The following is a 13,091-nucleotide window of genomic DNA, read 5'->3' as shown; positions in this document are numbered from 1 at the left end:
ATGTGAATGATGTCCAGTACACAGTGGTCTGTGGTGATCTTGCCCCAATTGTGGGCAAAGAGGGCAAGATGGAGGGGTAGGGATACGTTTACGAGTCTTGGTGAGAGTGTCAAAATTGTTGCTTAGACTGACATAGCAGGAGGGTTGAGGGTGCGGAGGTTGTAGTAGCAGAGTAATGGGGCTACTGAGCATGCTGATGATGTCATGATGGCTCTTGTTGTCTTTGGAAGTAAGAGTGGGAAGAGGCTGGGGTGTAAATGCCAAGCGACCGCAGAGTGGCGCGAGAGTCTTTGAGTGAATGCAGGGACTCGTCCGTCCTGTCACTAAAAAGTTTCTGGTTATCGAAGGGGAGGTCCTCAAGAGAGGTCTGGACGATTGGAGCAAGGAGTCACGTCGGGGTACGACTCTGGTCGCCACTGAGCGTGAGGTGGTGTCAGTGGCATCAACCACTGCCTGGAGGCTCACCTTAGTAACCAGTTTGCCCTCATCAAGTAGTGTCTGGAACTAATGTTGTTTGTCTGGCAGAAGAAAACCCTGAAACTCCGAAAGTTTGCAGTACATGAGAAAGTTGTACTTTGCCAACATGGCCTTGTAATTGGTGATGCAGAATTGGTCCTGCTTCTTTGCCACTCTGTCCGGGGTGGAGATGTTTGTGAGGGTGGACTTCAGGTGTTGTTGGCAAGTGCATTCCATCGCCACGTGAACCACCAGTGAGTTGGGAATGGGGGGGTGAAAAGGAAGTCTGTTCCTTTCAATGGGATGAAGTATCGCCACTCTGCCGCTTAAGAGTAGGGTGTATGCCAGACCAACTGTGCTGGTTGCAGCATGGCCCCATGGATGTGGAGGGCAGTGCGAGAGGGTCCCGGCAGTTTCAGGGTATTCTGGAGCTGGTTTCATGTGTCCTGGTCTTCCTCCACTGGGAGGCCAAGAGCTGCTGCTGAAGCAGGTTGTGGTATTGTTTATGGTCATCCAGAGGGAAGGCGGAATTAGTGCCTCGTCTGGTGACAACGAGGCTACAGTGGGGACTGGCGGTACTGATGGTACCGGCTGTACTGTAGCGTCCTCTGGTTCGTCGTCAACCGAGAAAGGTCTGGTGTGTGGCCAGGTTGGTAAGAGGCTACCAGTAGTAGTCCACAGTCCTGGTAGCGGTCCCAAGAAGGCCAGTGAGGCCAAGTGTACAGGTTGCCAGGTATTGGCAGACATCAGGGATAGCGGAGCCCTGGGTCGGAAGTAAGGTCATATACCAGTAGATAGGATGGTCAGCGCCTGGGATATGGGCTGTGAGATTGGCCGGGTGAGAATGAGGGAATCCAGCTCTGAAAAGGCTTCTGAGTTGGAGGACGGGTCTAATAGGGGTGGAGCCGCTGGTGCAAGATGGGTGGAAGATATGCATCGTGCTGGGAAAAGACGGAAAGGTTCATCCACCAGAGAAGGGAGCTCAGTGGTGGATGGGGGACCAGACAGTAGTGGGGAACCTGGGAACGTATGGGAGCAACAGCTCCGCAGTAGGCATCAGTGGTTCCAGGTGTGCAGGGAACCATGCGTGGTGGCCTGGAGGGGCCCGGCATCATCACTGGTACCAGAAGTGATAAGGGTGCTGGACCAGTGACCGGGGCTGGAGGTGACACCAGCGGATCACATCGGTACTTCAAGTTATGCTCCGTCTGGGGTTTCTTGGGAGCTGGAGCAGTCGGGTTGGTGCATGACTTCTCACCCGACTTGGCATGGCTCAGGAAGGCAACACTGTGTTTAGGGGCAGTCCCTGTTGGGGAGCCAACCTTATGCCCATGTCCATGTTTCTTATGCTCACAGTGGGCTTCTGCGGCTGCGGTGGTACCCCTGGGTTTGGCGCCTTGGAGGAAGATGGAGGATGGATGGTGGTGATGGGAGGTGATCTGATTGGTCTGGATCTGACTGCGCACGTGGGCGCATAAGCTCCTCCATTAGAAACCTATGGAGGCGAAATTCTCTCACTTCTCTCATTCTGAGCAGGAATGAGCGGCGGATGGAGCAGCAGGTGATGATGTGAGCTTTGCTGAGGCAGTAGAGGCACCGTTGGTGCTTGTCGCTCACAGAGAAGGAATGCAGGCATGAAGCACAGTTTTTGAAGTCGGCTTGCTGGGGCATAATCCCCGGAGGGGGGAATCTCCCTGATGGGGGAAGGGTCCAATGAGGATCAACTAGGAATCTACACTACAAACATCTGTATACAACTATATATACTGGAAAAACAGACAAGCATCTCTTTTAGCAAGGCTAGGAGCACTGAGGAACAGGGATTCTGACTCTGGCCATGTGGTGATAAGAGAGAACTGGAGCGGTGTCAACCCTCACGGCCTCTGATAGCCTCAGATGCGAGCATACGGATGACCCACGATGTGCAGGTCAATGCAAATTACTACAAAAACTGCACACCCATGTTTGGAATCCATATACGGACCATCACTTGAAGAAGAATGTGGGCCTGAGAAACCTATGAAGGACATATGGATGTTCAATATAGCCCTATTGATAGAAAAGGGTTCCTGTACTAAGTGAATATTTACTCAGCGACCCTGCTGGGAGGGAGATGAGATTTTGAAGCATTTCTGAATAGTGCTTTATGGTTAGTACTTTGAAAACTTATACTAGATGTGTAATGCATTATGGTAGAAACGCAAATGTTGATAGCCTACCTCTAAGCTTTGATACCTATGCTAGTTTCTCCTGAGCATGTTGCTAGACTAGTCTAACCAAGCCCTCTACACAATCTCAGGACCCAGAGAAGGTATGAATCCTGTAAGATCACATTTATCCAATGGATATGGGATGATATCCCCTTCCTCTTTGTCCATGAAGAGAGACACTTGAGTTCTAGCTACCTCTTAAACGCTATCTGTGGCTACATTTAGACAGAGAAATCTAAATCAGCAGTCTCTTAGTCTATTTCCTTTATCTCTCCTTTATGAATTTGTCTGTCAAACATAAAGGAAGTGGCTGTTGTGTTGAATGGGGGACTTTGTGCTCGTGGTTACTCTGTGACATTCTCGCCTTGTTAGTCTCACTGCTCACTACTATCTGCTTAGTGTAAACTTGAACAAGGAAAGAGCAGAAGTACTACAATGAAAACCATACGTACTGGTATTGTTTGTCATAGTTTCCTTTTTTCTCTTATCTTACTTCACTCACACCTCTCCTAAGGGACTGCTTCTCAGGTGATGATTTTTTTCCTAATATATTTCTATATTTGTTTCTGGAAGATTGAATCAGGTAGGTTTGGCTTTACGTTTTGGCTTTGACAGCTATTTGTCTCCTTGCTTTCTGACACCTGAAGCCAAAATGCTTAATGTAAGAACCTGACAACAAATAGAACATTGGAGGCACATTGTGATGGCTTGACCTGCACTTTCCTAAATTCCTCCCTGTATACTCTTTCTGTACTCTTCCCCAACATAGAAACTCCACTTCTTTGTGTATCGGGAATAAGATATGCAGTGAAAATGGTATTTTTCAAAATACAGTTTTGAGTATTACAATAAGTATATACATAGCCTTACAAGTACAAGAATTCACTGTAAATTTTTTTCTTTACAAATGTCCATAGGTATAATTCTTAATTGTACATAATTTAATTCTGCTATGTAGCCTGAACATCTTTCTGATTAGCTGAATCAAAAATCAGTCCTGCCTTTTTTAAAATTGCAAAATGGACTTATGAGTTTGGTTCAAATCAGTTTTATGTTACAACATATTGACAATAGATTTAAATAAAAAGAAGTAATTGCTTTTCATTACTGTATCACTAATATTGTTATGTTGAAAACAATTATTTTTTCAGGATTTTGGAAGCTGCAAGATGTTCCCACCTGACAGATGCAGGTTTTACACTTTTAGCACGGGTAAGGATTATTTTAAAAATGTACAGTTTACCTAATTTTCACTGGTACCGTACATATCTGAATTTATCCAGTCATGTTGGGGATGATGAAAAGAAAGTAGAGTAGAAGAGAGGCCCCTTAGAGGAGGTGGTCAGGAAAGAACCAAAATAATTGATTTTATTTCTGGAACGTATTTACAAATAACTGGAGCTTGGAATATTTTTTACAGTGGCTTTCTTCCTTCCCCGCCCCTGCTCTTTTTATTTTTTTAAAAAAGTATTTAAATTTAGTCACATGTATTTTTCATATATAGAAAAATAATTTTAAAGCCTATAACTATAAAATATAATGCAAGCAGGCTTCCTAAGTACAGAAAGTCTCCTTATAGCAGATTGTTCTGTGTATCAATTATTGCTGCAAAATATATCTAGATAATATTTTCAGTTAAGCCTTAACTCATGCCTATTGACTTCAGTGAGACTTCTATAGCGTTTAAAGTTAGAAGCAGACTTACTGTGTTGATTAAGGGACTGGATGGAACTGAATATTTAAAGGGAAAAGGTTTCTGTTTTAATGGATCTAATTTTTGTTTCACTCTTTTATAAAATTGTGTAAGGTTTATTTTAAATAAAATGAAGCACAAAAATGTTTTTATTTAAATAGGAGTTGTGTAACAAACATTTGATATGAACAAGAGCTATTTTAGTTCCATGGGCATAGGGGGCAGTTGGCAGGGTATTCTCTAGACCTTTGGAACATGCTTCCTTATCAGGGCTGTAACATCCCGAATTTGTTAGCATGTGCAGCAAGATGCACCTTTTCCCCTGGCTTGTGAGGAGATGAGGGTTTGGTAGGGCTGGATAATAGTTCTGTGTGAACTATATGGGGAGGTCAGTTAGTTCTTCTTGTATTTATATTTTCTCTGGGTTATTTGATTTTATTGCAGTAATTTGGGGGCCTGTTAAGTATTTCTTTCCCACATTGTGGCTTGTTCCATACAAGTACTCAGACAACACTGCTGCTATGTTCCGCCTTAACAAGCATGGAGGTACCAGGTCAGACCTCTTTTGCCAAGAAGCAATGAACCTCTGGTCTTTTTGCATCAAGAACAAAATTATGCTCAAAGCATCTCACCATCCCCGGTGTCAGAACTGTCTAGTGTACCATTTCAGGAGATTGTTCAGAAGAGATTACAAATGGTCCCCTCAGACCTGACATAGCAAAGTCCATTTTTCAGATGTGGGGAATGCCAGAAATGGACGTGATTATTACCTGACAGCACAGGAAATGTCACCAGTTCTGTTTCAGGATGAGTGTCGGTTCAGGGTCCGTATCAGATGCCTTTCTACTATCCTGAAAGGGGAAACTTTTTAACGCTTCCCTCCCACCACCGCCACCACCCAAGTCCCTGTGGTGCTGAGACTGGTGGGCAAACTCAGGCAAGATCATGCTGTTTAATTTTGATAGCAGAAGCCTGGCCTTGACAGCACTGGTTTTCAGACCTGTTGAACCTTTCAATTTGAGATCCCATAATCCAGGGATGGCCAACCTGAGCCTGAGAAGGAGCCAATGTACATTGCCAAAGAGCCACAGTAATATGTCAGCAGCCCCCCATCAGCTCCCACTCCCAGCACCTCCCACCCACCGGCAGTCCCGCTGATCAGCGTCTCCCCGCACCTCCCGATCAGCTGTTTTGTGGCGGGCAGGAGGCTTTGGGGGTGGAGGGGAGGAGCGAGGGCACTGCAGGCTCAGGGGAGGGGGGACTGGGGGCAGAGCCAGGGGTTGAGTAGTGAGCACCCCCCCCCCCCCTGCACATTGGAAAGTTGGCGCCTGTAGCTCCAGCCCCGGAGTCGGTGCTTATACAAGGAGCCGTATATTAACTTCTGAAGAGCTGCATGTGGCTTCAGAGCCACAGGTTGGCCACCCCTGCCATAATCCTTCCTCAGGTCCCAGACATAGTTTCCCAGAATCAGGGCCAAACTGCATTCCAGCCCTCTTAGCCTGCACCTGATTGGTTATGTTTAGTGGTTAACTACTCACGAGTCTACTTGTTCTATTGCAGTGTGAAACATTCTTTTGAATAGCAGAAAGCCCTCCACAAGGTACACTTCATAAAATGGAAGATGTTCTCTGTGTGGTCCCAGCAGAAAGTTACCTTTCATTTATGGGTTCCCATTCAGTTTATTCTTCATTACCTGCTTCACCTAAAGGAGAAATGTCTTTCTGTCAGTGCCCTGAGGATTAATCTGGCTGCTATCTTAGCCCTTTCATCTATAGGATAGTGGAATGCTGTTTTCTTCAACCCTATGACTATAAAGTTCTTGAAAGGTTTGAGTAGGCTTTTCCCACGTATTTGAGACCCAACTCCATCCTGGGATCTAAATTTGGTTCTCTCAGTTTTAATGGGGCCTCCTTTGAACCGATTGCTACGTGCTCATTGTTTCACCTCTTGATGAATGTTGCATGCCAAGTAGCTATTACTTTGGCCAGGAGCACTTCAGGCTTTGATGGCTGACCTTCCTTAGACGGTATTTTACAAGGACAAAGTTGGTTTGCATCCACACCCTAAATTTCTCACAGAAGCGGTTTTGGATTTTCATATTCATCAGACTGTACTTACCAACTTTTTCCCTCCAAACCTCACTCATGCAAAGTTGAGGAAAAGCTCCATACTTTAGATGTTTGCAGAGCTGTGGCTTCCTGTCTGGACAGGACTAAAGAGTTTAGGACACTGCAGTTATTAGCCTCCTTTGCTGATAGGGTGAAAGGGAAGCCTGTTACATTACAGAAGATCTCTTCCTGGATCTCCTCCCTCCCACATCCGTGTTATGCTATTGCCAATGTTCCATGACCTCAGAGTGTTTTAGCATGCTCTGCAAGAGCTCAAGCAGCTTTGGCTGCTTTCCTGGGTCACGTTCCCATCAGTGACATTTGCAAGACTGTCTCTTGGTCATCTGCTCATATGTTCGTTGCTCATTATGCTCTCTCCCAGGCCTCTAGTTACAATGCTAAGTTTGGGAGAGTGGTGCTGCAGTCCTTGTTTAAGTAGACTCTGATACTCTCCTCCATCAGACTCCTATGAGCCACTTAAAGTGAAATGGACATGTGCAATCACACAAAGAAGAAAACACAGTTCCGTACTTGTTCAGTAATTATTGTTCTTTGAAAACTATTGTTCCCGTGTTCATTCCATGACCTTCCTTCCTTCCTTTCTCCATCGGAGGCACAGCAAATACTGGCTTCCAGTGTCAAGGAACTGAGGGAGGAGTCAGGGCAGCTCCATATTTTTATACTTTCATCTAGCAGCGCAAGCATGCAGAGATCACATGTGCTGCCCCGACAGGTCATACCTAAAGTGGTATGGACATGTGCAACGCATCTTAAAGAACAACAATTACCAAACAGGTATGTAACCATTTTTATAATGGCAAAAGCCAGCATGGATGCCTGAAACACTGTAATAATCAAATATTCTTTCTCCCTTTGTCTGTGACCCAGTATTAATGGTGATGCGGTTAGGACCACCCATTAGAATTCAAGATCAAACTGCCACCCTTCCTCTTACTTGTGGTATTTTTTTTGTTCTTATTATTTTAATTTTTTAGAATTGCCACGAACTGGAAAAGATGGACTTAGAAGAGTGCATTCTGGTGAGAATCAGTTTTACAAGGCGTATTCATCATAAGTCCATTATAAGAACCTGTAATGCCATTCAGAACATCGGTGCTTTGTGGTTTTTTTGTTTACCAATAGGGGGAATTCCAAATTCTAATGTTTCTGATAGTAAGTGCAGATCATTATTGGGAGGTCTGTATAAAGGGGAATTCAAAGAAAGGTGACTACAAACATTTATCCATTTCCCAGAGAAGTCTCTAATAGACCAGTTGATATCAGAACCGTCATCTGGCAGAGAGCAATACCTAACTTTGATGTAGAGATTGGGTTACAAACCTGTTGTTTATGGTATCAAATGATAAAAATGAGCAAAGGAACAAAACATGGCAGAATTTACTGGACCTTTAAGAAGGTCTATAAAACCCTCTCTGCTGGGAAAAAAGGTGGTGGGTTTTTTTTCATCTCACGTCCTCTCTGACAATTGGCAAGATGACAAATCTATCCAAATAGCTTGGTGATAGACTAAGTTCAATTCAGCATGTAGTGACTGTTTTCCTACATTTTAAGCTCTTCATCCATCTGTTCAGATAAAATTTGGGAAAAGGGGACGACTTTATTTTTTTATCCACTTTATGGGTTTATAGATCAGAAGGGTATGAATGGAATAAAATTAAACCCAAGTGTACATGTTCAGCTACTTGAACAAAGTGGATTTTTTTTCAGCTAGTCAGCTCTATTATTATGTATAAGCCAGTCTATAACTTTGCATTTATGTAGCCAATTGTTTGGTTTCTTCTCTTCCTAGATAACAGATAACACATTGATACAACTTTCTGTTCACTGTCCTAAACTGCAAGCATTGGTGAGTTTAACTCTTATAATATATCTATTAATAATAAGGATTGGCTCTCAGCCTGTAGCTACTAGTTTTTTGTTGTTACAACACTGTACAATTTATACTTTTTTATAAAATATGTTTTAAATGAAGCTTATTTCTAAGACTATTTTAAATATGGCATCAAGTACTGTAAGTAGATCGTCTCAAAGCAATCCATGAATCCCAATATAATCAGAAAAACGGCTTAAATGTTATAATGAACCTGTAACCATCCTTTACTCGTGAGCAATTAGTCAGAATAAAAAGCTACATGAGACAGTTTAAAAATATTTAAAGATGCTCTCTTACATATTTTATCTCTAAAGATTTTTCTAGGAAATCATGAAATTGTAATATACAGTATATTTTGAAACAGATCAAATGATTAATTAGAAAATGGATAATTGCTTAGCAAAAGTGTATACAGATATGGCCCAATCCTGTAAACAGTCATGTGTGTGATTTTCGCAGCAGTGGGTTTCTGGTATCTGTCAGTTTTTGTTGCCTACATTTTCAAAAGTGACTAGGGATTTTGGGTACCTCATTTTTAAAGAATCCAACTTGAGATATTTTAATGGATCTGATTTTCATAGGGTGGGTGCTCATTTTCTGAAAATCAGGCCACTTAAAGTGACTCAGATTGGCCACTTTGAAATTGAGGTACCCCAAATCACTAGTGGGTTTTGAAAATTTAGGCCTAGGCATTTGGAGCCAACTGTCACACTACCATTTGGCATAAGGAAGGGTGTTGTATTTCATGTGTGGCAGGTTACTGTTCATTATGATATACTGCCTTAAATCTACCTGAAGAAAATAGATATACTTTCTAATCTATGCTTAGGAGGGATTAAGGAAATGTTTACTTCTTTGTTAATTGCGTAGCCATGTCATTGACTTCCTCCACACCCTCAGCTCAAGGAAGTGTGTTACTAAGGCAGCAGCAGGCTCAGGAAGAGATTTGGCTTTAAAAAAGGAACCGTATCCACTGCTATATGCAGATTAATCATCCCATCCCATCCTATTTCACGGTCATAATTCCACACATTGTATGCTTTAGTTCAGTGAATGAAGTAGTCTACCAATCAGACAAGGAACTGTTTACATGTCAGTCTTTATAAGAATATGTTTGCCTACATGTGCCACGGTACTGAAAATGGCTTCAGTCCCATCTCTGAATCTTCATAGGATCGTTTATATCCAAAGATATTTTAAACTGCACAAATCTAGGTCAGTCAATCCAAAATATTTATTGGCTTCCTATTAAATAGTGAACTTGAACATATATTGTAATTTAGCAATCCCATTCAGCAGAGGGAATCTACTTTATAAAGAATTACGGTTCCATTTGATAGTCTCATTGTAGCCTTACTTAGATTAATAATTTGACACAGTCTATTTGGTATGACTAGAGATGGCTTTATCAAGAGTTCTTTATAAAATGCTATCTGTCCCTGTGGCTGGGAACGATATGCTATAGCATCACTTACTTGAAATAGAAAGGAAAGTTTAGAAATAAAACTCAGTTTAGGGATCAAAATGAATGGAGAGGAGTAATTACTATAGAAATTGCAGTATTGTATTCTTTTTGATATCGTAATCCCATTTATAACCAGTCCTCCTCAGGTACATACAAGAATTTTTTGTGCCTCTCCCAGTACTTCAAAGGAGATGTCATAGAAATCAGCAATCATGGTTTATGGATGTTATTCCTCCTTTAACAATCTACTTCACAGGTAATAGGATTGTGATATCCTGTGCCTCAGACAACCTGCTGACCTACTTGAAGGTCACAGTCTATCGGCTGAGAACTGGTACAATGTTAATATATATTATGGCACCTTTATAGTACAGAAACCATGTATCCTGTGATTTTTAGAAATAAAAATTCAATTTCCTGCCCAATGCTATCCTGTGTGTAGCAGAGAACATTACAAAATGTTCAGGCAGATTGTGTAGAGAACACCACCAGGTGAATTGGAAAAACATTTAAAAAAAAAAAAGCCCACTAATCTTAATTTAAAGTTTTAAATTAATTCACTTGAGCTGTGCTGTGAACTCTTTGTGATTGCTTTCTGTGAACATTTATCCAATTGAGTGTTAGTGGCACAAATATTTACAAAGTGCATTTCAAAGTTGCAGAAATCAAATTTTAAATTCACCAGTGTTTCCTTTCAGAACAAATCAGGGAACAGAGACACAAACTTACTTGGCAGAATTCAAATACTCCAATACTTTATATAATCAATTTGTAGACGTTCAGAAGCATTTGACAGTTTTATGTGATTTTTTTAAACAAACAAATACACCAGAGAAATTGTAATTGGTCTATGGATATTCCATCAGCAGAAAAAAAATCTTATCTCATCAGTTATTTTGTTTATACTGTTTGTTAATAATTTGTTGTTCAGCTAGCTCAACAAACTTTGTCTTAATTTGATTTGTACCTAACATTTATTTCTAAATAGCAAACCAAAAAGTTGACCAGCCCTCTGTATTCTAAGATTTTAAACTGTAAACCTGACACTTTCTATCTTGTTAACTATTTCAACCAGATTTATCAAGTCTGAAGTATCTTGTGCTTTAATACAGAATATTACATTAGGTATGTTTGCTTCATAAAGTCTATTAATTTAGCTGTACATCTTGTATTGTCTTATTCAGTTTCAAGTCACTGGAGTACAATCTCTCAGGAAAGCTGAATTTATAAGCTGCTTATTTCCTAGGATGTGAAACTCTCTTAATTAGCCAGTAGACTGATACAATAGCCAAAAGGTCACATGTGTCTTCATATAACCTTCCTTCCTTCCTTGAAACCACAGGTTTGTTATAAATAGACTTTGCGGTTTAGACTCCTGATAATTTCAAGGTTGCCAGCCAAATAAGTGCTCAGGAGGATATGTATACAAGTATATACAGAGAGAAGGCAAACGAGATCTAAAACATCCAAAGACTGAACAGGAGCTAAGAATGTAAACACAGACCTTAAGATAAAAGAGAGTTCACAGGAGTAAGCACTTTCATTTTGTGACTTTTAAAAAATAATAATATATGCGTACATTACATGATGTTGTAATACAAAACACACTGCACCCTGTTGGGTGAATAAAATGAAAATACAACATGAAGCAGCTGGAATTGAAGGGGAAATGCTGAGATGGTTCCTCTGGAGAAGTGGATGAAATCCCCCTTCTCTCCATCAGACTGATTCAGTGAGAGTTCTAGAGCTGGAGAGTTCTGAGTCCTCCCTCTCTTTCTGGTCTCTGTTCTTCCTTTGCAACTTTGAGTAAGGGGAAAAACAGATGAGGAGGAAGCTAATCTTAAGGATATACAGGCTAGTCTGTGCCTGTTAATGGCCAAGAATCCCTCATAAACCAAAGCAAGTAAGCGAAAGGGTTTGCTACAGCAGGATGGATTGATTTAAATCAGAGGTGGTCAAACTGGGGGGCAGGGAGCAAGAGGCAAGAAGCTTTAGGGGGGAGAAAAAAAACATGTGCACATTTTACCCACAGCAATGAATAACTAGCAAAGCTGATTTCTCCAGAAATATCAGGTCATCATTTGCTACGATATGGTGTGCACATTTAATTGTAAGCATTGACCACGATCACAGTTTTGCATTTGCTCTTATTACAGTGGATCGTTGGCTGTTTGAATCAATGCTTTACTGTTTTTAATATTTAGTGAGCTGCATGTTGATTTTTTTTAAAACAGTCTATGTACTTGTGTGGCAGGGGGAACGTAAACTACTACAGACACAAAGGGGGGCACAATCAAATAAGTTTCAGAACCACTGATTTAAATCAAAAAGTTTCAAATTATCAATGTAAATCATGATTTAAATAAGCAACTTTAATTTATTTCAGTTGTGATTTGTAGTTCTACTTTTTTTTTTAGTTATTTTGCTAAACAAAGGTTCATTACCAATAAAGGTTGGTAACTATTAAAATATGTTGTTTCCAACTATAAACTTCACGCTAAATTAGGTGCTTCTTTTTGTTAATCAGGAGGATACAATTTATCTATACGCCTTTATTTAAGCAATTATATAGCTTAATTTACCTTTATTCAGATTCTTAATTTTTACATTTTTAATAGAAAATGATGATTGGTGCATTTCTTATTTACTAGATGGCTAATTTTTAACTTATTGTATGCAGTGTAGTTGTAGCCGTGTTGGTTCAAGGATACTAGAGACACAAGGTATGGTTGAGGTAATATCTTTCAGTGGACTAACTTCTGTTGGTGAAAGAGACAAGTTTTCAAGCCACAATGAAAGAAAGATATTACTTTATCTATCTTGTCTCTCTAATTTTTAAACTTGTCAAGCTCTATTTGGATGGAAATTCAAATTCAATTAAAATACACAATTTAATTTTTTTAATACATAAAACTACCTTAAAAGTGCTGAATACATAAGAAAAACAGTTTATCAAAACATGTTTTCCATTTAAAAGTGATTTATTAAACAAAGGAAATATCTGTAGTTAATTAATTGAACTGCTTGTTTCTAGTTACTATGTCCTTCAGATTTTAGAACTGATAGATCTCATCCTTTCACATCTAATTTTTATTCATTGATAGAAGAGGAAAACAAGCTTTTCTGGTTTTTTTAGCTCTCAGTTGGTTTCTTAACTTTGAATGAACTAACCATTGAACTGAACTTGTTGAATAAATGGAAATGAAGCAAATATACTCTCTGTATCCGCAGAAGAGACTATTGCTGTCAAAAGTTGACTGACTAG

The 13,091-nt window shown here is 40.5% G+C and overlaps 1 protein-coding gene across 1 annotated transcript in view; it reads left to right on the top strand.

Moving 5' to 3' along the window:
• The window catches only part of FBXL2 (F-box and leucine rich repeat protein 2), a 132,995-nt gene that overhangs the window by 116,498 nt on the left and 3,406 nt on the right, over positions 1–13,091 (top strand). The window contains exons 11-13 of the mRNA XM_065398813.1: positions 3,818–3,878; positions 7,463–7,507; positions 8,278–8,334. Of these exons, the coding sequence (XP_065254885.1) occupies positions 3,818–3,878; positions 7,463–7,507; positions 8,278–8,334 (163 nt within the window). The remainder of the gene's footprint in view (positions 1–3,817; positions 3,879–7,462; positions 7,508–8,277; positions 8,335–13,091) is intronic.

Source organism: Emys orbicularis, chromosome 2 (assembly GCF_028017835.1).
Source record: "Emys orbicularis isolate rEmyOrb1 chromosome 2, rEmyOrb1.hap1, whole genome shotgun sequence".
NCBI classification, from domain to species: Eukaryota; Metazoa; Chordata; order Testudines; family Emydidae; genus Emys; species Emys orbicularis.
This window is presented reverse-complemented; position numbering and strand designations above follow the sequence as displayed.